Source organism: Kryptolebias marmoratus, linkage group LG18 (assembly GCF_001649575.2).
Source record: "Kryptolebias marmoratus isolate JLee-2015 linkage group LG18, ASM164957v2, whole genome shotgun sequence".
NCBI classification, from domain to species: domain Eukaryota; kingdom Metazoa; phylum Chordata; class Actinopteri; order Cyprinodontiformes; family Rivulidae; genus Kryptolebias; species Kryptolebias marmoratus.
In genome coordinates, this window is record NC_051447.1 from 15186780 (window position 1) to 15212484 (window position 25705).

The window sequence follows — 25705 nt, forward strand, 5'->3', positions numbered from 1 at the left end:
ACTACATCACTCCCATGGGGTCTGCACGTCTTTAAACGTGCACCGCTTCTACCTCTCTTGCTTTATTTTATTTTAACCTTGCCTCCTTTTCAACCACACCTCCTCCTGTCCTACCAGCCAACCACCTGGCCCACCTCCTCCCACTTCCAAGGGCATTATTCAGAACGAGGTCGAACGCGGCTTCAAAGTTAAGCACCCGCGCACGTGCTGCCGTGAACTCTGCGAAGTTGCGGCAGCTGACGCCCCCCCATCACTGAACTCATTCGTCCGCCGCACCTCATCCCAGTGGCTACAGACGAGACTAAGCGCAGAGGCAATCAATACGTTTCAGTGTGGCCCTGCTGGTGACTGTGAATGAAATGCAAAACTGGGCTTTTTTTTTTTTTCGATGAATGGATATTGATAGGCATCTTCAGTGCTCGCAACAAAAGCTGTAATTCAGCTGTGATTACACTCAATGCGGTAAAGAGCTGTGTTTGTGGCACCACACCCAGTGAGGAGCTGAAACAATTACAGAGAATCAGGTGTTTTGGTTTTTTTTTTCCCTTCTTCTTCTTTCTTCACTGTTTGATTAGGAACACTTCACCAGCAGAGTAATCAGACCATACATAAACACACACACTTGTGAGATTGTTCAGGAGAGCAATCAGAAGCTTTCGTCGGTCCACTATTCACCTTGTCTGTCACACACTCGTCCAGCTCCTTCTTGTAATTACTAATCTGTGTTGGTTAAAACCTAAAACAACCTAAATGACCTTACTGCCTTTTACTAGGGGTGTAATGGTGTGCCTACTTCATGGTTTAGGGTCACAGTTTGGTTCAGCACTGTGACATACAGACATGTATTGTCTGTATGTTTTGTTTACAGACAATAACCCCCCCCAAAAAAACAAATAAAAACAAATCATTCTTGCTAATGGGAAGGGTCTAAGGTTGCAGGTCTTGTACAGCAAGGTAGGATTTATTTTATTTTTTTGTCAACTGGCAATACCACCATAAAATAAAAGTATAAACAGTTACGTTGTTCTTTTTCATCCAATCTGAACTATAAACGACGTCCTACTAAAAAGTGAAAAACCCTCACTCGCAGCTTCTTAGCTAGCTGAATGCTAGAGTGGGAAAATGACGCTTGATATCCAGAATTTGTTTTTCTTCCAGCTGCTCCCTTCTTCATGGGTCGAACTCGAACGAAAGATTTATCAGTTGTTTTGCGCCAGATGCCCTTCCTGACGCAACCTGGGTTCGAACCTGCGGCCTCAGGATTACAGGATCGCGGCACTGACTACCGAGGCACCGCAGCCCCCCCACGCTTGATATCCAGAATAACAAAAAAAAATCTCTTGCCATAGATGTTTCAAAAAGAAATGACATATAACGTACCTTGTTGCCATATTTGCGCTTTTTGTCTTTCTCCACTGCTGTCGTTTGTGATCGCTGGGACCACGCAGCTCTTCCTCATAGCTGATCTGAAATCAGCTCTTCAAGGTTCTGCACGTGAATCTGAACCAGCAGTAAAATATCCACCACTTATAGGTGGGAGTAATGATCAGCCACGACTAACATACTGCGTTTGTTTTTAAAAAGAAAGTGTTATTTTTGGTAAATCACCAGCAGCTGTTGTTGCCGTATTTTCACTTTAACAAATACATACAATGTTTGACAGTGTATAAGCATGTTTTGAATCTGTAAATTTCATAGCTGAGAACATATAAATACATAATAAATCTATTTATGGAATTACAGGTTTACAATGCGTGATCATTTATCATAAAAGAAGTTCTTCACTTTTAAATTCAGCACTGCCAAAAATGGACACCATGATGAATAGTAAAATTTAGGCAACCACAGCTGCTGGTAATTTACTGTCTACTACTTGTTTTCAGCGTATGAATACATATACATGCATCCATACCTTTTACTGTAGCTTTTTTTTGTTTTTATTTTACTCATATTTACTATTTTTCCCAACCCTGCCAATAGCGTTGGATGATTTCAAGGTGTTTACGAGCGAATGGTCCATGTTTACTGGCCCCAGCACTCAAATTCTGTCGTTTTACTGTACTGATCTGGAGGCCGATACCCACTTTAAGGAGGGAGTTGTAAAAAGATTTGGGAGGAGAAGTCTTTACAGATTTATAGGAATCCTTAAAAAATGAATCCCACTGATTCAGACATATCTGACCTTCATTTCAAGTCACTTTTTTTACTGTTTCAGAGTGGAATAGGAGATGAGAAGTGCCTTCAGCTACAGGGTTAGACGATCTGGAAAAAGTGCAAATGCAATTCTGTGTGATTTTACTAGTGCAGATTTGTATTTTTTTTAAACTTTGCATTCGTGAGAGCTTCAGCTGTCATTGAGATATGTGCAAATCAATGTTCCTGAGATTCATATTCATCCAGGACCTCAGCCTTGAAGCCAGCTCGCCCGGTTTATGTGATTCTCCAAATGAAGGCCACACAGTCAGCTGAGAACACAAAGAGTTGAGTTATTACTTCCATGCACAGGAGGGGGGGGGCAGAAAAAGGTGGAAATGAGTTACTGACTTGAACTCCCCTTTTCATCCCCGCTCATTTTCAACTTCAAATTACCTGGCCTGGTTTCGTCATGTAATAACTGTAAATCACAGCATGAGATTGGATGCTTTTGCTCCCTCCAAAGGGCAGAGGGGCCCACTGTGGTGAATAACAGGATGAAATTGAAGAGAAACAAAAGAGTAATTAGAGGCATCAGTAATAAGCTGTGAGGGGTCTCAGGTTCATGATCACTCTTCTAGGGGTTAATAAATAAAGAGAACCTCATCCCATGGACAATGATGCCTGTTGTCTCTGAATATGCAGAGTTTGTATTATTATTATTAGGATTCAAAAGCCCTGTTGTTATAAAATGGAAACTGAAAATTTGAATTACATTTACACAGTCTATCCCTTAACTTGGGACATAGGTACAACAGACACTGTTTGGTGTTTTAAAAATACTTGTCAAGAGTTTGTCAAAAGCAAATGATGTGGAGACTGTCACACTGGGTGACACCCTCTCTACTGCATAAAAAATACTTCACAGAACACAGATAGTCTTTGCAGGGTCTCAGTGAGGTCTTCAGCATTGTATTAAGAACACAGTCAAGCAATGGAATGAACAGAACAGTACTGCCAATATGATAGACATCGCTTGGAATATAGTTCAGTGTAGAGCTCAAAAACAGGCCGATTCAGGACAAGACGAGGTACGACACATCAAAATCAGATATAAATACATGGTTATATAGTACAAATCAAATAGTACATACATAAATAGCATTTAGGCAAATAAATAAATAAATTCTTAGGTTAGAAATAAAGTGTAGTACATTAAGAATGACAATAGGAGGTGTCCAGCTTGGTGAACAGGGTAGATGATGAGGGATGGTGAGAGTTGAGAGCCCTCACTGCCTGAGGATATGTGCTCAGTGGGCTCCTCGTGAAGTGTGATGGGTCCAAAATGATTTCCAGCGTGCGCAAAACATTTGTAGCAAAGCTGTGGTGGTTTATCTTAGCGGCGGCAATGATAAACGGCCATGCGTTGATGGTCATCAAGAATTTGAAGCAGGACTGGCCTCGTGCCTTGGCTGCAAATGGGACTGGGAAAAGGTTGTAAAAAAAAAAACAACCTACCACAGATGTGATACTTGTGGCAGTAGCATTGTGCTTGTATGGCGTGATCTACGGCATAGAGCCATCCTGACGCAGTCCGTGGTGGTTCGATTGTTATTGTGATCCTAATTATTGGTAGGTTCTTCACTGAAACGTACACAGTGAGGCAAAGGGGGTAAGAGGGCATGTAGATGATGATAGCAGGGATAAATCTATTTAGTGAGTACTAAGAGCAGAAAGTTTCCAAATTTGCCACAATCCAGTCATTTTCTAATGGGCTGTGTAAGTCAGGGAAAGCTTAGCAGGTGTTCATCCAGTGTGGTGGGGGCTTTAATGGTGATAGAGCTAGAGCCAAATGTACGAAAACCAGGAATGTTGGCTGCTGTTGGACAAAACAATAGTGGAAGTGTGCAAAATAGGTTGAGACGTTGTTGTTTTATTGTTTCTTTATAAAAAGCTCCATATATCAACTTTCCATACACATAAAGAGATGCTCCATGGATTGCGTATCATCCTACAAAATGCAAATGTTTGTATTATAATTATTACCAACCCTTTTTATTTCTTTTTCTCATAGAAACTTGGCCAAAAAATCAGCCATTGTTTTGGTAAAAATCCCGTTATATAGGAAAAAGTTCAACATCCACCAAATAAGGTTTCAATACATCAATCTCCAACTCCTCTTGGACCTCTGTGACCTGTATCATATAAAACTCTATTTGCTGAAGAGTGCTCACCTCCAGATTCTTACTCTGACTTTCTATTTTCAGAGTTTCGCTTGCACTTTCCACAAAATAACTTTTTTTTTTCCTTCTTCTTTTTTAATGCTTGTGTGTCTTTGAGCTGGGTCGGTGAGATTAAAGATAATGGAAGCCGTAATGCTTTGAGAAACCTTTTTTTTTCTGCCCTGTCTGCCAATTTCACGAGGACTCGACGAAAATCAAAACTTAGGAATACATAAAATTTAAAATCGAGAAAGACTTCAAGCGTATTTATAGTTTCTGCGTCCAGTTCTATGTGTGATTAATGTGGCGTAAATTTCATCATCTGCGTCATTCTGTAGCGTTATCGGCCCCTCTGCGGCTGATCTAATCCATTCTTAAAAGAATTCTTACCATGTGGATGGAGCTTGCCAACTACACATTCTCCATGCAGGAATGTTCTCCATAGAAGAAAACATACTTGGAAATTCAAAAGACAAGCAGAGAACAATAATGACCCGTCCTATTATCCACAACCTTGCAACAGAATCACAAAGTATATGACCTTCATTTTTTAAATAGAATTACTTTAAGGCTTCTAGGCCCTGTTGTGCATTTATGTCAGACTGTGATAAGTTTACAGTGGCTTTGAGTATGCACAAACTTTTGTAGCCAGGTTGTGCATCGGAGTCCTGGGTGGAGTGGGGTGGCAGCATATTCATGGCGTGGGGTCCACATGCACTGGAACAACTTTGCTTGTTCAGAATTTGGAGCAGGACTGGCCATGCTGGCCTCATGGTTGGGCTATAACGGTGATAGTGACAAGGTTTTGATAATGACCCGGTGGTAGTGTCGTGGTAGCGTGGCATAACCTTCTCAAGTGTAGATGCGTCCCGACACAGTCAGAGGGAGTTGTGCCACTGCGGGTATATAGAGTGTGGTGAGGCTACATGAAAGGGAACATCTCAGGGATGTCAGGGAAAACTCTATTTGGCGAGTAGCAGTGTAGCAGCCTCGTGAATGTCCTCACACCGATGGAGGTTTTCCAAATTGACTGCAGTCCGCCCACATTGTAATGGGTTGTGGAAAGCATAGCATGAGCATTGTCATGTGCCAAAGGGGCCTAACCTTCTGACTATTTCTTTTTTCTTTGACTTTGACCCGTGAATCTAAAAGTTGCCTTTGAATCCTGCCCTCAGCCGAGAAAGGAAAAGCAACTCTGCAACTTAACTCGGCATCATGCTCTCCTAGGATTACCCATATTATCTGCCTCACTGCCTTTACAGGCAGTTTCATCCGATGGAATCCAATTGTCCAGCCCTGTACCCTTTGTTATCTAACTCTGCTGTGCTTACAGATAGTGCTTAAGAAAACATTTCTACACAACAAAACCAATCTAATACACCTTCAAACTGACTCCGAATCCTGTCCGCAGCCTAGCAAGGAGCCGATGTTTGGAATATTTATCCTGATTTTTACCGGCATTTTAAATTTAAGCTTGCCAACAATGCCTGATATATCTGGCTCGATAGGCAAACCAAATATGTTAGGATCACCCATAGAGCAATAGCTAAGAAAAGCTTCCAAAAAGCTAAATAACCCCAAAAATGAGCTAAATTCTGACGTTTGCACAAAAGGATCTGTTTTTCCGGTAAGCCTTGTGCTCATGGAGGACTCAGTTGCTCATTACAGCAAAGAAAAATGATGAAACAAAACTTGAGACAGGCTAGAACAAAAACCCATTACTCATTCCAAGCTTGGCACATGACAAGTTGTAATAATAAACCTCAGCGTATTAAAAATTTACTTTCCCGTGCAACTTTTTCAAATGTATAATTGAAACAATAAACATCATTCATTGCCGTCTCTTGTGCGTACGGTGTGCTGGCACGGATACAGACACTGACAATACAAATACTTAAAGTGAGAAGCGGAATGTTTCCTATCATTAAACCTCGCTTCCTTTCACCGGAGAGGTGAACAAGGAGGAGCAGTAAACATGCGAGGGGGTGACGGCGCTGATGGGAAGGAACACAGCAGCCTATAAATAACACCCAACGCGTTCACCTGCCCTTGTAAAAAACGATGATGGATTATATTTAAACCCTGAGTCCCAGGTAAAAAGAGTGACAGGTTTACGTCGTATAGCTAACTGGCGATAATTGGCTTCTTTTTAGCTTGTGCTTTGCTGCTCCTTTTTTTATTTTTTATTTTTACTGGAGACGAAAAAGATAAGGTTGCTTCTCAGAGAGGGGTCAAGAATAATGATCACTGCTGTTTCAAGAATGCACAATTTAAATGATTACCCTTTGAAAGTACATCCTGCCACTTATGTTTAGGTTAGTTTTATTCAATTATATGTATAGAAGGCCATTAATTCAAAGAGTGGGGTTTATTCACTCAAAATAAATCAGAGTATTCATTTGCACCTACATGCACACAGACCCAGCCCAACTTCTACAACATGACAACACATAAAGGACAATCCTTTAGTTAGTCAAGCTCGTTCTGGAGTGAAATAGACTCTGCCAGAGCTGTCCGTTGTCTCTGATACTGTTTGTGATGTTACTGGACAAGATCTCAAGGCCTAATTATGAAAAGCAGGGTGTCAGGTTTGGGAGCTGGTTGCATCTCTGCTAAATCCGGCTGCAATCCGTCGTCTTTATAAGCCTAACTACTTCCACGTCAACCCTCTCCATGGACACAGGCTGTAGGTTAGTCCTGTTCTGTCTGAAGTCCACCACCATCTGCTTGAGGTGGTCGGCTGAACGCAGAACCCCGAGTTGTCCCGGATCTCTGAAGTGTAAAAAGTAAACAAGGCAGGATAAAGCAGAGTCCCCTGCGGTGCTTCAGTGCTGCTAACCACAGTGTCTGCTGTGCATCCACCCAGCCTGATGTACTGCGGTCTCTCTGTGAGATCGACAGTAATTCGTCTCACCGGGTGTGGCTGAACTCTACCAGTCAGCTTGTCTCTCATAAGACATGGTGTTTTAAAGTCACTGAAGGAATCAAAGAACCCGATTCTCACTGTGCCACTGCCTTTGTCCAAATGACAAGGATTAGTATTATTTTGAACAACTTTGGCACATAAATCTTATAAAACCATCAACTTTCACCTTATGTCTTGTTAGAAGGAATAGAATGTTAATGGTGGCTACTGGTAGGTGGATTTTTCCCATTTCCAGCCTCATCTCAATCCTGTTTCTGTTGTGGTTTTTTTAAAGGCCACCGCTACAACACGATCCACACACAGAGTTACATAATCGCTCGTCGTTTTTAGGGTCTGTCCTTTCATCCCTTTTGTGTTCTCCTCAGTGCAGGACGTTCACAGCGTTACCGTCTCTGCGCGCGAAAACGGTCTGTGTGCATGTGATGCCGGAGAAGTCAGCCTCGCTTTGAGTGACCTTGTTTAATTCAGCACATACATCCAGGCACTGTTACACATACACACGCACACACAGGCAGAGGCGTGAGGCACACAAACACAAACACACAGCCGTGCACATACATGCTCACAGTCATGTGAACACCCAGGCGTGCTCATCCTGGGGCCAAGGACGCTTTTTGTCATTGGTTCTTATGAACAGATATAAACCACGGACAGTTAATGTGTCTCTGTGGGTTGCCAGTATAGAGGATTTTTATTGTTGTGCACGAGTATGCTCATGCATATAATTTTCTATACATCATAAATGTGCTTCCCCCCTCAGCCAGGCATAAAGAAGTGAGGGATCAAAAAAATCGCACGGATTTTTCAGACTAGATTCATGAGTCATATGAAAATTTGAATGGGTCTGCACCAATGTTAATCCCACGCTTGCTTATCTTGTATATATATATATATAAAAAATACAATTAGGACTAAATTTTAAAAACACTACAATGAAGCTGGGCAAATTAAAGAGGATGAGGAGTGTAACGATGATGAGAGTAATGAGAGATCCAGTGGTTGCTAAAGGAGGAGGTGAGAGAACATCTTGAAAAGCTTCCTTTATGGAAGCAGCCAATCCAGCTGGCGAGCTCCTGCAGTGATGAGCCGAGGCGGCCAATCATGTCGCTCGTTCGGAGCCTTGGCAACAGCTTCCCCGGCAAAGTGAAACAGTAGTGATGTGTGTGTGGATCGGAGAGGGTTGTCCTAACATCTCTGGGAGTGAAAAGTGTGTATGTGCGCGTCATAAATTCTCCTTTTAAAAATCTGCCTCCTTTACATTCAGGTCCCGCCACGTCTGCCTCTGATCTGCTGTTTGCGCCGCAGACAAAAGGCTGAGCTGCTTTCATCTCATGAGTGACAAATTAATTGATGACTTCATGAATTCCTTATTACGGTCTTCTACAAACACGTGAGGCACGGACTTAATACACACATGGGCGTGCGTCTGCATGAATGGAAACGGTTGAATCAGACAGAAACTGATCACAGAGCTGCCGATGTACAGATAACGCTCTACCCTCTGGCTAAACTGAAACCGTACAGATCCAACAAAGAGATGATGGGAAAGAAAAATCAGAATATATCAATATGAGTCAGATTTTCTCTCGTTTTTTTTTTTCCCCAGCCCAGACAGACATTACTGTGTCTGCTGGATGATTTAACTCCAGATTCTATCTGCAACAGCAGCTCTGTGGAGTCAATAAGTTAAAAGATACAGTGTAAGCACGGAGCTCATGTTCCAAGCAGATAGATAAGCCAAGATACAGGTACTGCAGGCCACAACACACAAATCAGCACATACATGATTTCAAACATGTAAGAGCTGTTGGTTTGCTTCATCACAACCTCTATAAGTGGTACAGCATTACACATCTTTCTTTGTCTTCTCTAGTACTTCTTACTCTGCGTTGTTGGGGATCATATTACCTGCACAGGACAAGAGCATTTATGGCAACCTTCACTTAAATGTGGTTGCAGAATTTTTCGCAAAAAATCTCACCTTTTGAAATAGTTTCTTGTAGCCACCTAAAAGCTTTGTGTACCTTATGCAGTTTTGTCGTAAACGAGATATTTTGATGCTGACAAGCTTCCTGAATTCGTCACTTATTTAAAATGGTCTAATAACATTTCAGCCTTATCCTCCCATACATTCTCATATTCTTAGGGCTTTTGTCTTGCTGAAAAGGTCAAAACCTACACCTTTAAACCACGTTTTGGGCAAACATACGAACTAAATTAGCTTCATAGCTCTACTTGGAGTTTCTCGTGTCCATGTCCAAGACGTATTGTCTCATGTATAAATGTTTTCTGTTAAACCCTGTCTTTTATAACCCATTTTTGCCTTCGTCTACGGAGCTATGTTTGGTTGAGTGTGCACCGTATGCACAGGATGAAACTGTCATGATTTGTGGACTAACAGGGTTTTCGAGACCCAAGTTGCGGCTAACAAAGGCTTTACAGATGGAGGTTTAATAGTTTGATTTTGAAGGGGAGAGGAAGTTGAAACAGTGCGTCGGAGTTGAAGTTGTCTGTGGAGTAAGGTAACGTAATCAGTGATATTTCCTTGGGAAAGAGGAAGGAGACAAGAACCTGGCCTGAACTGAACCCCTGACAGAAACCTCTGGCACTCAGTGGTTTGTAAAAACCTTTTTTCAAACTGCAACTTTAGGCATTCAGCTGCTGCCACGTTGGCCCTTTCTGGATCTAGAAGTTATATGTGAACAATTAGATGGATCGTTGAATCTTGTGGCTTTTCAGGCTAATTTGGTTTCTTATTGGAAGCTTTAACAGTTTTAGGACTTACATTTTTGTCACGAGTAGTTGGTATGGTGTACATTAGGACAATCTGAAATCAACTCACCATGGCTTATGTAAACAACTTTTAATAAATGAAACAAAAGGAGGAATAATCCAATCACACAACTCAAAGCAAGAAAAGCAAACTGTGGCGAAAGCTTGACGAGATATGAGCGAGCATGCAACCCAAACTGGGATTATATGTACTCTGAAGACACGATCAGACACAAAACCAAAAACCTTTAAACAAATCTGAGATTGATAAACCTCTTTAACAGGAATGTTAAGCTCCCTAAAGGCTGATGTGTAGCCTTTTTATTATTATTGTTTGGCTTTTTCTTTGCCAATAGTACTCATGACATGACTCAGATAGAAATTATAGTCATAGAAAATATAACATACTCAGCCTTTTAGTTGTATATGAAATCACAAACATTGGCATTCAAATAAAATTGCAGCAAGTGGCTAGCTGTTAGCTAATGTCACCTGATGTTAACTGCTAACTAGCAAAAAGCGATTTGACAAGCAATCAAAATAACCAAAGAATTCAATGAAATTCTGGATTTATTTGGTGCTGAAGATTGGATGGAAACATTTGGAATAATAAATGACCAAAATATACCAAAAGGACAAACTTCCCCACAAAGGTCCCAAAGCCCTGACGCCATTTTTTGCTCCATCTGCACAAAATAATAAACATTTTAATTTTAAAGAGGCTTGTGAGCCACGTCGTTAATCTTAACATTTCTGTACGCTATCCTGTTAACATTACCTATAATTTAGCTTGACATCTACTGACAAATTCTGGCTGTCCTACAATTTGTGTTGCTCAGAAGTCAAACTGTGTTACGCTATGCAGTGATTCTTCAGTCTTTGTCACAATGTCTGAGCTTTAGTTAAATTTTTTTTTAGGAGCTGATAGTAGGAGAGCAAATGGAGGAGAACCCTGCAGTCTTCAGGCCCTGCCCGTGACTCGGGCTGTTAATCAGAGATGTAGTGAAGGAGCTAAACCTGCCTTTCTCAGCTTTACACATTAGGTGTGTATTTAAATTTCAGGCGTGTAGACTATATAACGACAAGAGAGAAGGTCACACGCTGGCTTCGTAGCAGTCGAAGATGCAGCATCAAAGATGGTAGTGTCTGAGCTGAATTCGTAAATGGATGTATGACTCTGCCCCACGCCGAGACGGCGTCGTCCCCCTAACTATGGCCTCTCGCCTCCTCTCCGTGGCATCATCCGGCGAGCAGTTGTCATCCCTGACAGGGGTCTGCGCTCGTCACTGCAGCATGGGGGGGGTGGGGTTGTGAGTGTGCAGGAGGCAGCAGGAAGAAAGCTGGGGGTTCGTGGCAGAAAGAGAGGGAGAGCGACGGCTTTCCAGGGAGAGCAGGAGTGTAACAGTGTTTGCATGTGCACTTGTAAGTAATGCACGTTTATGTGTGAGTGTACAGTAGCTGTGAGTCACACGGCGTGTGTGTGTGTGGTGGTGGTGGGGGGCTGCAACGCATCTGCGCCCAGCACGACAAATTTGTATCGCTTGACTTTATTTCAAGTCTACAACCACATTCCATATGGTGTCAGCTTTTTCACAGTGTGACATTGGATTTGCTCTGTTGGGCTGAAAGATGAATGAGATGCAAGGATTTCAGTCTCTAATTTCACCTAGTTGTGACCCGTAAAACCCCCAGAATGTCTAGTTTTCTATCCAGAGTATGAACAGAAATGTCTGAATTAGGCCTGGGAACGGGGGAAAAGCATTAATAATGTCATCCAAACCCATTCAAATCAAACATAATGTATATTTCTGTGTGATTCAATGACATTCTTCGTGTTTTCCTTCAGAATGACACTCAGCGTTATTAGCTCTCTTTTTTTTTTTATAGCACGGGTGATTAATGTCACTGCAAGTGATAGAGCTGACGGCGAATGATGAAAAGCTGCCACCACCTGGTGAAATGTTAAATTACACTCGCCTTGGCGTGGGCCTTTGGATGGCGGGGCGCTTTTAACTTATGTTGACAGCATTATAAACCAAAAAATAAGACATAATATGCTGACATTAGCACCTCATCTTTACAGCAAAGCAGAATTCCAGTGTTTTATGGTGACAGATGAAGTTTTAGGACAGCTTTTACTTGATTTACGGGATAACATCACTGCCTTTTTGTTTTGAGCTTCATGGACTCACGGAGGGGTTTTTAACTCACAAAATTGTGCTTGTAATTGGCTCAGGCAGAAGCAAACTCTAATATATAGTTAAAATTAGTCTTTAATCTCTTTATATTCACTTAGAATGTCACCCAAGCTAAAATAAAAATAAAAGTTAATGACTTTTGAAACCTCTAATACCATTACTTTGCATTCTTTGTCTTCTCCTTTTTCTCCCCTGAGTAGGTCAGGATAATGTAGATTAAAGAAGTCAGGCTCGACTCTATAAAGTAATCAGTCCCTATTCAGTAAACATACAAAGCGTATAAGTACAAAAAGTAAAATAAAGTCATTGCTCACCCACTGTGAGCTCTGAGTTGTGCTCAGTTTGCAGACATCATATTTTTCTTGGAACTACTGTGGTTTGATGACTTCTGACCATTTTAGAGTTTTTTCTTTTCCTCTAAAAAAAATGCTCTGTTTATCTGATTGCCATGAAACGTGATGACTGTCCACACAGGACATCTAAACAAATACATTTTAATAGTTTTCAGTAATTTTGGGTGTGGTTTTTTTACCGTTTGTACACATGAGGTGTGTTCATTTACTTTGGCAGATGGACGTAATTCCTTTCACACACCTTAGATGTTTGTTTTGGAGTGGACACACACACACAGAACACAACCCCCACAGAAATCTTTCCCTAACAGAATCTTTTCCCCCACGTGAATAATTTTTCTAACATTTTTTCTTCCCACATTAGTTTTTCCCCAACAGGAACTTCTTTTTTCCTAACAGAATATTTCCTCCCACTTGACTCTTTTCCAAACAAAATCCTTCCCCCACGATTACCGCATGTGTTGACATTCCCACAGATAATTAGAACACTGGTTCAATTATTTATAGACAGTTGATCTCAGCTCTGGCATAATCAGTTTTCTTTTGCGGACTTTCTCAGAGTTTATTCTGTGGCAGCACAGTGACCAAACCTTAAATTACCGTGGCTCTGGATCATATCTCGGACGTGACTGGAGACGAGGAGAGAAACCAGGAACCCGACGTGGAAGACGCTATAGAGGAGAAAGTGTCAGACGTTGAAGACGACAAAAAAAAAAAGAATCAAACCAAAAACCAACCAATGTGGAACAAACCAGTGATGAGGAAGAGGGCCCTGCTGAGGCTGTTCAAAGAACCCCAGCTGGAAATGTTATCATGATGCCTTCAGGGCCAACAAAATCCACACAGTAAGCTGCTGAGAAGATCTGTCCTAGCATCAGGTGATCATATATTACCATGGATTTATAATCAGACATGTTGGGATGGTCGTCAAAACTCGTTGAACGAACACAACAGGATGATTTATTTTCTCCGTGAACTTTAGTGGAGATGTGTACATTTGACACAGTGCGGTCTGTTTTCACGAAGATAACATGTTTTGTATTTTTACAAAGGTAAAACAAAAGCTGCAAGCCAGAACCAAACAATGGGCGGGTTCGATAAAACCCATCTCAACAAGCCGACACGCTCACGTTCGCCGCTTGTCTCCGGGGGTCATCGTGTTCCTTTTGTGGCGGCGAATTCCATCAAAGTATCCGTGCCGCCTCCTCACCTCCACAGCGATCTAATTATTCCACGGCTGATCTGATATAAGACGGCGTTCCCTCTGGAGACCGACCAGAGGGGGGAACGGGGAGCAGAACAAAAAAAAAACTGCTGAATGGGGTTTCTTCAACAGTCAACTCATCTCAGCTGCTGTCAAAAAAACCCAGTAAAACATAAGAGCCGCCGCTATAAATTCAAAGCACAAATCATTTTGAGGAATCTTCAGTGTACCGCATTTACTTCAGGTGACAGGGCAGGATAGATAATCCTCTTGATGTGCTGTATTTTTATGCAGTCGTCGGACGCCACAGCCATTTTATCACACACAAGCAACAAGCCCTTTGGCGTCTTGGGGATGGAGAGAACACACAACATCCATTCAGTGACGGAGTGCTGATAATCTCGCCGGCCATTTTTCACCGTGAAAGCTACTGTGCACGCTTTGCTACGGGGAGGAAGCAGAAGGAAGACACCTGCCGGGTGCTGAATGACTCGGCTGAAATTTACTGAAGGAGCTCAAACTCTTGTTAAAGCTAAAATGAGCTAAAAGGAGCCTGGAGGTCACTCGCTAAAAGTCAAAAGTAGCAAAAGGCTAGCTAAAAGCTAAATGTAGCAGTAAGGTAGCTAGAAGCTAAAAGAAGGAAAAGGCAAGCTAAAAGTAGATAATGTTAGCTAAAAGATAAAAGTGGCAAAATGCTAGCTTCAAGTTAAAATAGCAAAGGTTAAACTAAAAGTATTTGATCTAGAGGAAGTGTCAAGACTAGTTAGAAGGTAAAAGTAGAAAAGGGCTACTTAAAAGTAACAAAACACTAACTAAAAGTAGCAAAATGCTAGCTAAAAGCAGCAAAGCGCTAGCTAAAGCTAAATGTAGCAGTAAGGGAGCTAGAAGCTAAAATAAGAAAAAGACTAGCTTAAAGTAGAAAGATGTTAGCTAAAGTTCGAAAGTGGCAAAATGCTAGGTCAACGTAAAGTCGCAAAAGTCGAGCCAAAAGTATCCAAAGTCTAACTGAAAGCTAAAAGTAGCAAAAGGCTAACTTAAAGTACCAAAATGCTAGCTAAAAATCAACAAAAGGTTAGCTAAGAGTCGCAAAACAGTAGCTAAACGTAGAGAAATGGAGCAAGTATGCTGAACCAGATTTCAACAAGAACCACGTGTTTGAAGGAACTGAGAAGATTTCAGTGTATCTCTATGAGGTTGTAAAATAAAGTTAAATATTTTGACATCGGAACGCATCTACTGACGCATGATGACGTCAACAAAAAAAGGGACATTGCAATTAAATCCGTTGCCTTGAAAGGTCAATTAGCAGAAGCCCAACTTCCATAGCAATCAAATTTAATAGCCCCAAACAACAACAATCGGTTTAGCCACACAGCAATAAGAGCTAATGAGTGCTTTCTTAAATACTACCTCTGAGCTCATTGTGTTCTTCCTGTAATACACCCATGTGTTTATTACTCACACAGCACAAGGACATATTTTATGCCACTTTGTTCCACGCCGTCCTTTCTCAATGAGGACACAACAAAAAAAAAAAAAACACAAACGAGTGAAAATGTCCTCTAAACTCAAGATTGTAGAGAAATAAATCAAATTATTAAACAAACCTCTCAGCCTTCTTGCTCTTTTTGTTAACCTTTTGATTGGGACTTTGAAAAAGGAGTTCCGTAGAAACTGGGTTATTCTGGAAGTGCACCACAAATGCTACAGCTAGCTGCCACTGCTGTTACTTGTGCAATACAAAAAAATTTTTTTTAAATCCCAGAATTGTATGTAAATAATTGCATAAATCAAATCTTTAAATCTTTAAAACCTCTTTCTCCAAACTGAGATACTAACCGTTCCAAGCCTTTCCATGTTTCAAAAGATCGGAACTATTTCTTTAGTGTTTTTTTTTATTTTTTATTTGTGCGCTACAGGACCGTGATGAGCTGTGAATAACAACAATGGTCTATTAACTCCCTTCACATTCCCCTCTCACCTGCCGGCCTGTAGGTGCTGAGATAAGGCCGATCCAATCAAATGATAATGTTTATCTCCACCGAGGTCCTGCAGAGGGAGGGGAATTTGGTTTCAATTGACTGAAAGAGTTTGACAAGACGACTTGAACACTAACTAATCAGAGTTAAGGCGGCTTCAATGAAAGTTTTGCATTAATAGGTTTAGAGGTGGGGTTTGTGGGATAGCAGCTTCCTAAACGGTTAATAATTAATCTAATCAAATAAAACCTGAATGCTGCTCAGCCTCTGTTGGGTGTAAATAAACTCTTTTATTTCCCTCTTTGAAGGTAGAACAAATACAAATAGTATCTTTTGGCACCAGCCTTTAGAAAAAACACATTATCTTAAAATGAACCTATAAAAAATTAATTTAATTATGCATCCATAGTTTGTTTTTATACAATTCACCTTTTTGTGCCGAATGTAGTGACATCACTCTTCTCTTTTAAACTGAACACTGCAGGAAAAGAAGGAAACAAGCATTCTGTGAAGGAATGCATATCACCCGCCAGCTCGCGTGCAAAATCTTGAAACATCTGCTGTGAGCTTTTAGCACTCAGAGTTTGTGTTGGGGATCACCCTCAGCGACAAATTTTAACTCAATATCTGTAAAGTTGACTGAGGCACAGCCATTTTTGTGTTTGCTGAGGTGACTTAGCTGTGGCTGCCATCTTTAAGTTAATCAGTTGTTTCTGAGACTACTTTGTCTAACAGTAATCGTGTTTTGACACTGATTTTTAAGGAACTAAAGAAAACTTGACCAAAAGGTTCATGCTTAGTGAAAATGGCCCTCGGGGATTTATTTATTCCATTCTGTGGTTTACAGTTCAGCTGTTGATGCCAAACTGAGCTAAACAACCAAAAGGCACAGCTGAAAATTATTTTCCCCTTGAATTGTATCCAAAATATTTCAAGATGTGACTAAGTGTAATTTTTAAACACGTTTTGTTATAAACATCTTTAGAGTCAGAATAAATGTGATTGACTTATTTAAAAGCCTTGAATGTTGCTTTTATGTCATTTCAAGCTTTAAGGAAAGTGGAAATTATCCAAAGTAATTCCACAAACCTAGGTTCGAATATCTGATAGTATATAATAGATGCAGTATAAACCCATTTCTGACCAAGTCTGTTCAGTAATTTGATTTTTTTTTATGTTAGTTGAAATTGTCTATGCAGGACCTTTCCTGCAAAAAACCAAACAAAGAAGCAGTTTACTGTATGAGCTTTTGGTTTCATTTTCCTCTGTAGGCATGGGACCACTGAACAGGTCAGTATCCCCCCACTAGTACACGTTGACAGGTCACCAAGTGACTGCGTGTCATTTCCTGTAGTTTGATGCAAACTTTATTGCTCTATAAACGCAGCAGCTGAGTCGTACCTGGTGGTTGTGGGAGATTTCATTGGACCTTTATGTCCTGTATTCCAGTAGTTTTGAGTTTGATGAAATAAAGGTGCTGCTGTAGTTTCAGCTAAAATATCCTCACTGACATGTGGGTATTGTATATATTGTCTCAAACAGGCAGGTAGAGAGAAACAAATAAAAGTGAAGTTTAGCTTTAGGCCATGTCTTACAGTTTAGAAATTCAACATAACTTAACCACTCGTCAAGTTTAGAATTACTATAGAAAGAACGGCAACATCAGGTCGTTGCATTTCAGTGTTTATTTCACCATTCTTTCCAATAACAGAACAACTGAAGTCAATATTCACCAAGATTCTTCATAAATACTCCAACCTACCCAAGTAGTGCAACTTAAGTCTGGAGGGTTAGTCACAATTGTATTTAAACACAAATATAAGGACAAAAATATTATAAATTAATGAAAATGTTAAGGGAAAAAAGAAAAAAAAAAGAGGAATATCTGTCAATATGAGAAAATACAGAAATATGTACAACATCAATGTTTTCTAGCTTTAGTCACCCTAAACACTCACTTCCTGTTGGTCAGGGACAGAAAAACATCCTGTTTGTGGCCACTCTGCTGAGACAGAACTATTCTACGTTTACAGAAGGTGAAGATTTACTATAGACTGTAGAAATAGACGATTACAGCAACACCAAGTAGTGGCAGGTTATCTAAAAAGAAAGGAAACCTAATAAATAGCCTAATAAAAGTAAAAAAAAAAAAAAAAGAAATTAAAACTCTCCCACGTCCACCCTCTTGTCTCTGAACTTGCTCCTGGCCTTGGTCCGAGCCTTGAACGCGGCCGAGTTATGGAGATGCTGGAAAACAAAAAAGGGACCGCGGTTAGAAATGGTTTCACCGAGACACGTTCAAGAAGAAAAATAAGGAAAAAAAAAAAAAAATTAGTTGCAGTTTTATGCACACTTACCCTTTCAAAGCGGGAAATTTTCATGGCCTTCATTGTAGCTGAATCAACCAAAATGGGTGGTCCCAGTTCAAACACGTCTCTGATGAACTCATTCGCCTGGTTCGAAGAAGAGAGGGGAGGAAGTTACTTCATTTAACTCAAAAACATACCTAAATTAGCCATTTTGCGTTCGCCACGTCAGTTAGCTATGACAGCCATCTTGAATAGGACAGATTATAAAAGTTAACCAGTTAAAGATGTGTGTAAAATGATTTATTTGAGTTTCATTAACATTAATGAGATATTTACCTGCAGGTGGTAGTTCATTCCAGAGCCCACAAACTCTCTGAAAGTATCGTAGGTCCTCTTTCTGACCCAACTGTCGATGGTCATGCGCTCCGTTCCGAAGCGAATTGTCTCGGTTTGGAAATCTCCCTCCTGGGGAAAAACATTCAGGCAGGTAAGGAAAAAAAATAAAATTGCCACAGATAACTACAATTCTGGGAACACAGATGCTTCATCTTTAAATGTTCAATATTTCTTTGGTTCACTCTTTGGAGATCCTGGATAATAAGAGGCAGAAACTTTAAAGCCTCAAAATCCAATATTAAAAACCAGGCAACAAAAAGGACTCACCTCGACAGCCTTGAGGACGTCCCTGAACACGGACCGCTGCTTCCTCTTGTCGGTCTTGGCTCTGTGTTTGTTGCAGTCTGTAGCCAACGCGTTCAGCTTCTCACACAGCTCATCCCAGCCGTCGAATTCAAACTCCTGATGGAAAGAAGTTACATTCGTGTTTTAAACTGCCACTGTTTTGTTTTGTTTTTTTGGCCATTTCTTTCCGGCACGGGTGTGAACTCACCGGCTCGATGTCCCTGGCCAGCTCAAAAAGCAGAGCAATGGTCTCCCCCGCAGCAATCCTCATGTTGACGTCATCACTTTCCAGCAACCTCTGCAGTTTGGACAGGTGTCTGCACAACGAAACACAAGTATGAAACAACAGAGCTTCGGCAATTAAAAAAAAAAAAAAAAGCTGGACAGGATCTTACTTATGCAGGATGTCTTTGAGCTGATTGGCTGAGCAGATGGTGAGCAGCAGCGCCCAGGACAGCAGGGCGTTGATGTGGAGCTGGCTCGTCTGCGGACTGATCGATGGACAGGTACCGTCGGCCCTCGCGTAGGACCGGGTGAACAGGTTCTCAAAGCATTCCATCGTGGCCTGCACATCCTGGAAGCAGGGATCATATAAAAATATCTCAATCAATAAATCACACATTTAAAAAAAAAAAATGGAGGAATGTTTGAACTCCACTGTTAATGCTACAGACTATAATTGTCAACACTGACAAGGAGTTAAAAAAATAAATAAATCCACATCTGACAAGGCTGTCACAGTAACACCACAGCTGATTGCCTTCAGGCTCGTATGTGTCAAAGCACAAACAAGACGCCAAAAGTGATTAAGAGCTTACCAAGATGTCATCCTCTGCAACAAGAGTGCAGAGCCCCAGACTTGTCGCCACCTATTAAACGCAAAAAAGATAAACGGATTTCAGCTGAGACCAGGGGAAAATTCTGAACGTCACAGGTGGAGGTTTCACATTCTTCAGCAGCAGTACGCCAAAGATTTTCCTACTCACAGCTTGTCTGGCTTGTATGTTGGCCGATCCATCTGCCAGGATGTTTTTAAAGATGGGCTTCAGGGTCTTGAACACCTCCTCGCTCTCTATTCCTGAGCCCAGCTGGATGCACAGCAGGCAGGCTAAAGAAGCTGCCGCTCGCTGCTCCTCACCTTTGCCTGATCGAGGGAGAAACAGGCAGACGTATTATTGCCACGGCGTGACGGCCGCCAAATTGATGGAAACGCATTGATAGTAGGGATCTCCGGAGCCAATCGAAAGTATTGGATTAGAGTACCGCCAAAGGGATTTTTCATTGAGGAATACGAGTAGCAGGCATGTCCCAATCCAATACGATCAATACAACTTTCATACAGCAGCCGAAATATGGCACCAGTCGGGACGTACAGGTTTGTAAAATAAAGAAGAGCACCAATTGCAGTTTTCTCCACCACCGGGCAGTAAAAGATCCAAACTGCCCAGCCGACCCCAAACATACTGTATGGAGGCCACAGATGCTAAAGCAGTGACATGAACTGATACAGATTTATTATTCAGGCCAGATAGTAGCAAAAAAAAAGAATAATAATAAACAACCCATTTACTCCTCTCTGTGCCAGACTAAACAGCAGCTCAGCCCAATGACCAGTTATAACACAGACAAGATGAAAGCCACTGTGGAAAATCTCCAGGCGATAGCAATTTTTTAATTAAAAAAAAAAAACAAAAATAAAGTTGCTTTGACGACATTTTTAAAAGCAGCACCATCTGAAGCCTACGCTAACAGAGTTTGGCTCTTATTGTTCCTTAAGTATCATCATGGGTGGCGATGATCATTCAGTCTGCTTGAAAGAAGGATAAAGAACTATTCCTAAGATTCTGTGATTACAAAACACCTGTGTCCACAGAAAAAGTTGCAAAAATAATGCAAGTGGAAGATCGACACTTCTATTGGCTGATCCTTATTTTTTTATTTAAAGGACTTATTGTTGACCAAATATAATTAAGTCTTGATTGGGACCGAAGTATAGCCTCTAATACCTTTCTTAAGACAGCGTTCAATGCTGTCTGTGATGGTCATCCTTCTCTCTGAGATGAACTCATACAGGATCCGTGTGGCCATTGCCGTCTTAAGCCCGTCCAAAGCTCCCTGTCTCGTCTTGGCACTAAGGAGACAAACATTTTATTACCACTTAATAGTTCAGTGAGGTCATTTAAAAACATCCAAGAAAAGTTAGATCAGGACGAACGTTACCTCTTATCCACAGTGCTGTCTATGAACCCTTTCAGCTTGTACTGAAAATCCTCCTGGGCTGCGTCCTCACTGGCCTCGCCACCTAAAAAATAAAAAAATAAATCAATTCAAGACTCGTCGAGTTCTCTCAGGAGCGCACATGCACGTTTATTCGAAACTCACACATCGACAGACAGCTTGCGACAAGCTCACAAACCCACCTTCGTCTGCTACGCTGGTTGTGTCACTGAAGCTGCTGCAATGACTGAGGGTCTCAATGGAGGCATCCTCGTCGCTGAAAGGCTGCACAGCTCCATGCTGGCCCCCTGAAAACACAGCTTCATGAGTGCAGAAGTGGCTTCAACGGAACATCACAAAAGCACGGAGCAAATTCATTATGTAACCCAAGCAGACGCGGCGCAGGTATTGCAGCCGTATATATTGCCGCAGTTATCTAATCAGGTGCTTCGTAGGGAACAGTCAGGGTCAACTGACTTTTAGATGCCTGTGCAAACAGCAGAGCGGTTGTCGGGTTGAACAGACACAGGTCACCTAAAAAGAATGAGCGTCCTACCAAGTAACTCCAGTAAATGCAGTAGTTCTCAAAATAAACAGACATCTATGGCATTTTGTTTGTTATGTAAATACCCCATGAACCACAAAACAAAAAAACTCAAACTTATTGGCTGAACCTCTAAGTTTAGGAGTTGAACCAATTCAAGATGGCTACAAGGCAAGCATTACTGCAAGTTGGTCAGTTTTACAGAAACGGAGCTAAAGTTCGGAGGGGTGGTAGCTGAGAGTCGTGTACAACACATACTCTGAACTCTACACGTTGTGCAAGATATTTGCTTCAAACTTAAACAACAACTATAAGAGTCAACCCTCTTTAACACCCTAATGAATGGTTCTGAACAATTACTTAAGATCCGGTTTGTAATTTCTCTTTGTTGAGGGAATGAGAACACTCGGGGAGATTTTATTCTACAGGTGGTAGCCAAACTGCAATGAAACCAGACCAGATTAGACCAGAGCCAACAGGCTTTTCTGCCACCATGACCTAAATTTACTTCTATGGAAGACATGTTTGTTAGCTTATCATTGCAGCTAAACGTGATTTTTCCTCTTTTTATTAATGCCCTGACATAACGCCGTAGGAGACAACAGGCTAAAAACGCTCATATGTTATCCACTTAGCAGATGTTTAATCTGTGTTTACAGTAGTTGCTGTAGACGTGGGCTTTTCCCCCTTCAACAGCTGATTTCTGAGAACCGGGCGGCGCCTCTCCACTGTGGCTATCCCGGTTCATGGAGTACAAAATGTCCTCTTTCAGTGGGTTTCCGCATTACAAACATGCCGTCATAACCCACATATAAAAACAAATATCCACGTTACATACGAGTATAACGTCAGTACATGCTAGTTATGACAAATAAACGGTAAAGCCACTTTATTGGGGTTAAACTGGAGAGAATACTACCTCACGATACAGATGTATCATTGTTTATACCCACAAGAAATAAAAAAACAGAAGTACGCATGTATGGAGGCTACAGTTATTTGTAAAAAAGGTGCTACTGTTAAAGAGAAAAAAAATGTATTTATATAATGTTGATCTAGCAACGGCGTGTTCCATTTGGTCGGAAGTGGCTAACATTAGCTTGTCGCGTTAGTAACTATTAAAGGTTTCTAATGTAAATAAAAATGGCTTATAATTATTAAAATATGAACATATTTCAAGCTGTGTCGTTCACAGAGAACAGCAATGCTCGGCGAGACAATGGCTTGTCAGGTTGTGTACACGTAAGCCGGTTTTCAAAGATTGTAGTTCGTATTTGAAACACGTTGAATTCAACTCAATACACTGGCAAGGCCAAAAGAACTACAACTACCGTCACGGAAGCAAGGCCAAAGCGTTGCGGGCGCGCGTGGACTTACCCCTGCTTTTCTTCTTCTTGGTCCTTGGCATTTTCGTGCAAGTTTAGGTACAATTTGATCCAAAATCAGCCAATACACGACCAGCTTTTATTGTATTGTCTGGTAAAGTGAAAATGTTCCCGTGGCACAGTAGATAAAAAGAAATCGAAGGCGATCTTAGCGATAGACTGTTGGCCGAGACGATACATTTTCCTCTCATACGCCAGTGCTGCGCAGTCGGAGAGCCGCTCGCAGTATTTATACCGGCAGACATGTCACGAGGAAGTTTCCCGGTATCTCTGACCAATCACGGAATAGGAAGGAGCTTTGCGTGTTTTTGGCGCGTGACGCAGTGTATAGGGAAGTGGCTTCTTTTCATTTCATTGTTTTGGTGAAAAGAAGTGACCATATTAGGCTCCCACAGCCTTAAAGTGAGAGAGTCCCATTTATGCCACACTTAAATTAAATTAAACTAATTAAACATTACAGATGTTTTCAGAAAACTGGATCTAAATATGAATATCCAAGTAAGAAAGAAAAAAAATGACAGCTTGTTTCACACAGCAACAGCTTTATTTGAGATTATAATATTAGAGCTGCTTTTTATCTAACAGGTTAAAGTTTCAATCCAGCAAAATCCGAAACATCTTTGAGTTTTAATGAAATTATTTGATGCCTCGCATTTTGTTGACTTTCTTTCATGTGTAGCTTTCTAACACAGAGGAAACTGAGATGTAATCTAGTCAAAAAAAAAAAACCCAAAAGAAATTAAGTTTACTGTGGAAATGCTGAGAGCTGAATGACTGCTGAAAACTTCAAAAGGACCATAATTTAAATGGTCAAAGTTAAAACAAGCAGAACAGAACTAAAATAAAAACAAAAAAACAGTATCTAAAAGCTAAAACTATCAAAATAAGAGATAAAAGCTGAAAAGAGTAAAACTAAAAGTTGCAGAACGGCAGCTAAATGTTAAAAATAGCAAAAAAGCAGCCAAATGTTAAAGGTAGTAAAATGAAATCTTAAAGTAGCAAAATCATTTGTAAAAGCTAAATGCAGCAGCAATCAGTTAAAAGTAGCAAAATGTGAAACTAAAGCTAAATGCAGCAAAAACTAGCTAATAGCTTAAAGTAGCTAAATGGTAACTAAGCGTAGCAAAAACTAGCTAAAAGCAGCAAATGTTAAATAAAAGCTAATTAGAGCAGAATGTTTCCTGAAAGCTAAAAGTAGCAAACCTGTAGCTATGAGCTAAAAGTAGCAGAATGGTAGCTAAAAGCTAAATGTAGCATAAAAAGACGACGTTAAAACAAGCACGCTGAGGCAGATTTCAAAGTCCTCGAAGGAACTGATAGGATCTCAATGTGACTCTATGGAGAATTAAAAAAAAAAAAAAACGTTTAAAATGTTGAAGAGCGTAAAAGTTCCAAAAGTCACAGCACGCTGCTGCTGATTGAGCAGAACATTTTAATGCATGCATGGTTGAAATAGCACAAAGTATGTGGAAGTAGTCTGAATGACTGGAAGAAATATAAACAGGAAAACAGGAGCGTGGATGCTGACTCAGCATTTATAGCACTTAATAACTGATTCAGTGAACGTCAATACGGGACAGTAGTTTTGAGTGAACCTTGCACAGTAACTTGGTTTTGAGTTCTTTCGTCTCCGTCCTCTGCTCTTCTGACTCCTATATCTTCTCCACGAGTGCATCCCCGAACCTCTTCATTCCCGCGCTCCTGGGATTCACTCCTTTCTCCAGAGCGCAGCGTGCCGTCAGTGTGGCCTCCAGGTGCTCCGGTGGATCGCTGCTGAACGGTGCCCCCTTGGGCCGAGCGGAACCGCTGTTCTGTTTGCGGCGTCAAGCCCTGAATAATTGATGAGCCGGGCCCCCGCGTGTGAGGCCAGGGCGTGTTAAGTGGGCGCAGCGGCACCGCGGGAAGAGTGTGAAGTCGAACGGGAAGCGTTTGTGAGCGATGCCTTCGAATATCTGGTTTTAGACACGATGAGAAAAAAAATTCTCTAATGAAACCAGCATCCACACGGTGGCAACGTTTAAAACAAAGATCTCACACGATCTGTTTGAGCTCAGATTGTTGGGGATGACTCTCAGCTACTACCACACCAAATATAAGCTCAACATCTGTAAAACTGACGGGGCTGTAGCCATTTTTGGCAGCCATCTTGAATCAAACTGGCTCCAAAATTACCACAAGTAGTTGCATACGTGAACATTTTCTGAAAGTTTCTTTAAAATTCATCAAGATATTTTGCTAACTGACACACTTGAGCAGCTAAATGTTTTCCCACCTTTCACGGCTGCAGGTGTTAAAAAGTACTTGTACTGTCATTAAATGCTCGACTTGGACTTCCAGATTAAACTTGAACTGGCTTCGACACTAGGGGGCGCCACACTGTTTGGAATTCAAAGCCTCCACGCTTCCTGCAGCGTGGCGAGCGAGATGCTCAGAGATGCTTCTGCGATGCATAATTTATTGGGCGAGCGAACGCAGCTCACTGCTGAGCTTTAAACGTTTAATGGGCCGGAGGGTGCAACGCAAACATTAAACGAAGCAGCCATTTTGCTTCTGGAGGGGAGGGGAGGAGCGATCATGTTTTTGCCCATGTCTGAGTGTGTGTGTGTTAGTTTGTCTGTACTGTTAGCAAAATATCCCATTAACCAGAGGGCAGATGTGAGTGAAATTCTCAGAGATGAAGCATTGCACGCACAGCTACGACGTTTGGAATCAGCCCCATTCAAAATGGCTGCCACAGCTAAGTGACTTTATCTAACTAAAAATTGCTATAACTCAGCAAATC

The 25705-nt window shown here is 41.2% G+C and overlaps 1 protein-coding gene across 1 annotated transcript; it reads right to left on the reverse strand.

Moving 5' to 3' along the window:
- Positions 1-17454: 17454 nt before the first annotated feature.
- ifrd1 (interferon-related developmental regulator 1) lies at positions 17455-23139 on the reverse strand. Its single transcript, XM_017424792.2, has 12 exons — positions 22916-23139; positions 21198-21302; positions 20998-21079; positions 20784-20908; positions 19764-19921; positions 19596-19646; positions 19173-19351; positions 18986-19094; positions 18760-18894; positions 18433-18561; positions 18145-18240; positions 17455-18034 (listed from the first exon to the last, which is right to left on the reverse strand). Exons 1-12 carry the CDS (start codon positions 22944-22946, stop codon positions 17948-17950), a joined length of 1287 nt encoding a protein of 428 aa, XP_017280281.1. The 5' UTR covers positions 22947-23139; the 3' UTR covers positions 17455-17947.
- Positions 23140-25705: the final 2566 nt, after the last annotated feature.

Coding starts and splice junctions, on each gene's coding strand:
- ifrd1 (XM_017424792.2), bottom strand. CDS start 22,946: ATGCCAAGGACCAAGAAGAAGAAAAGCAGGG. Junction 20,909..20,997: donor GACAGCACTGTGGATAAGAG/GTAACGTTCGTC, acceptor TTGTCTCCTTAG/TGCCAAGACGAGACAGGGAG. Junction 18,895..18,985: donor TGGCCAGGGACATCGAGCCG/GTGAGTTCACAC, acceptor TCTTTCCATCAG/GAGTTTGAATTCGACGGCTG.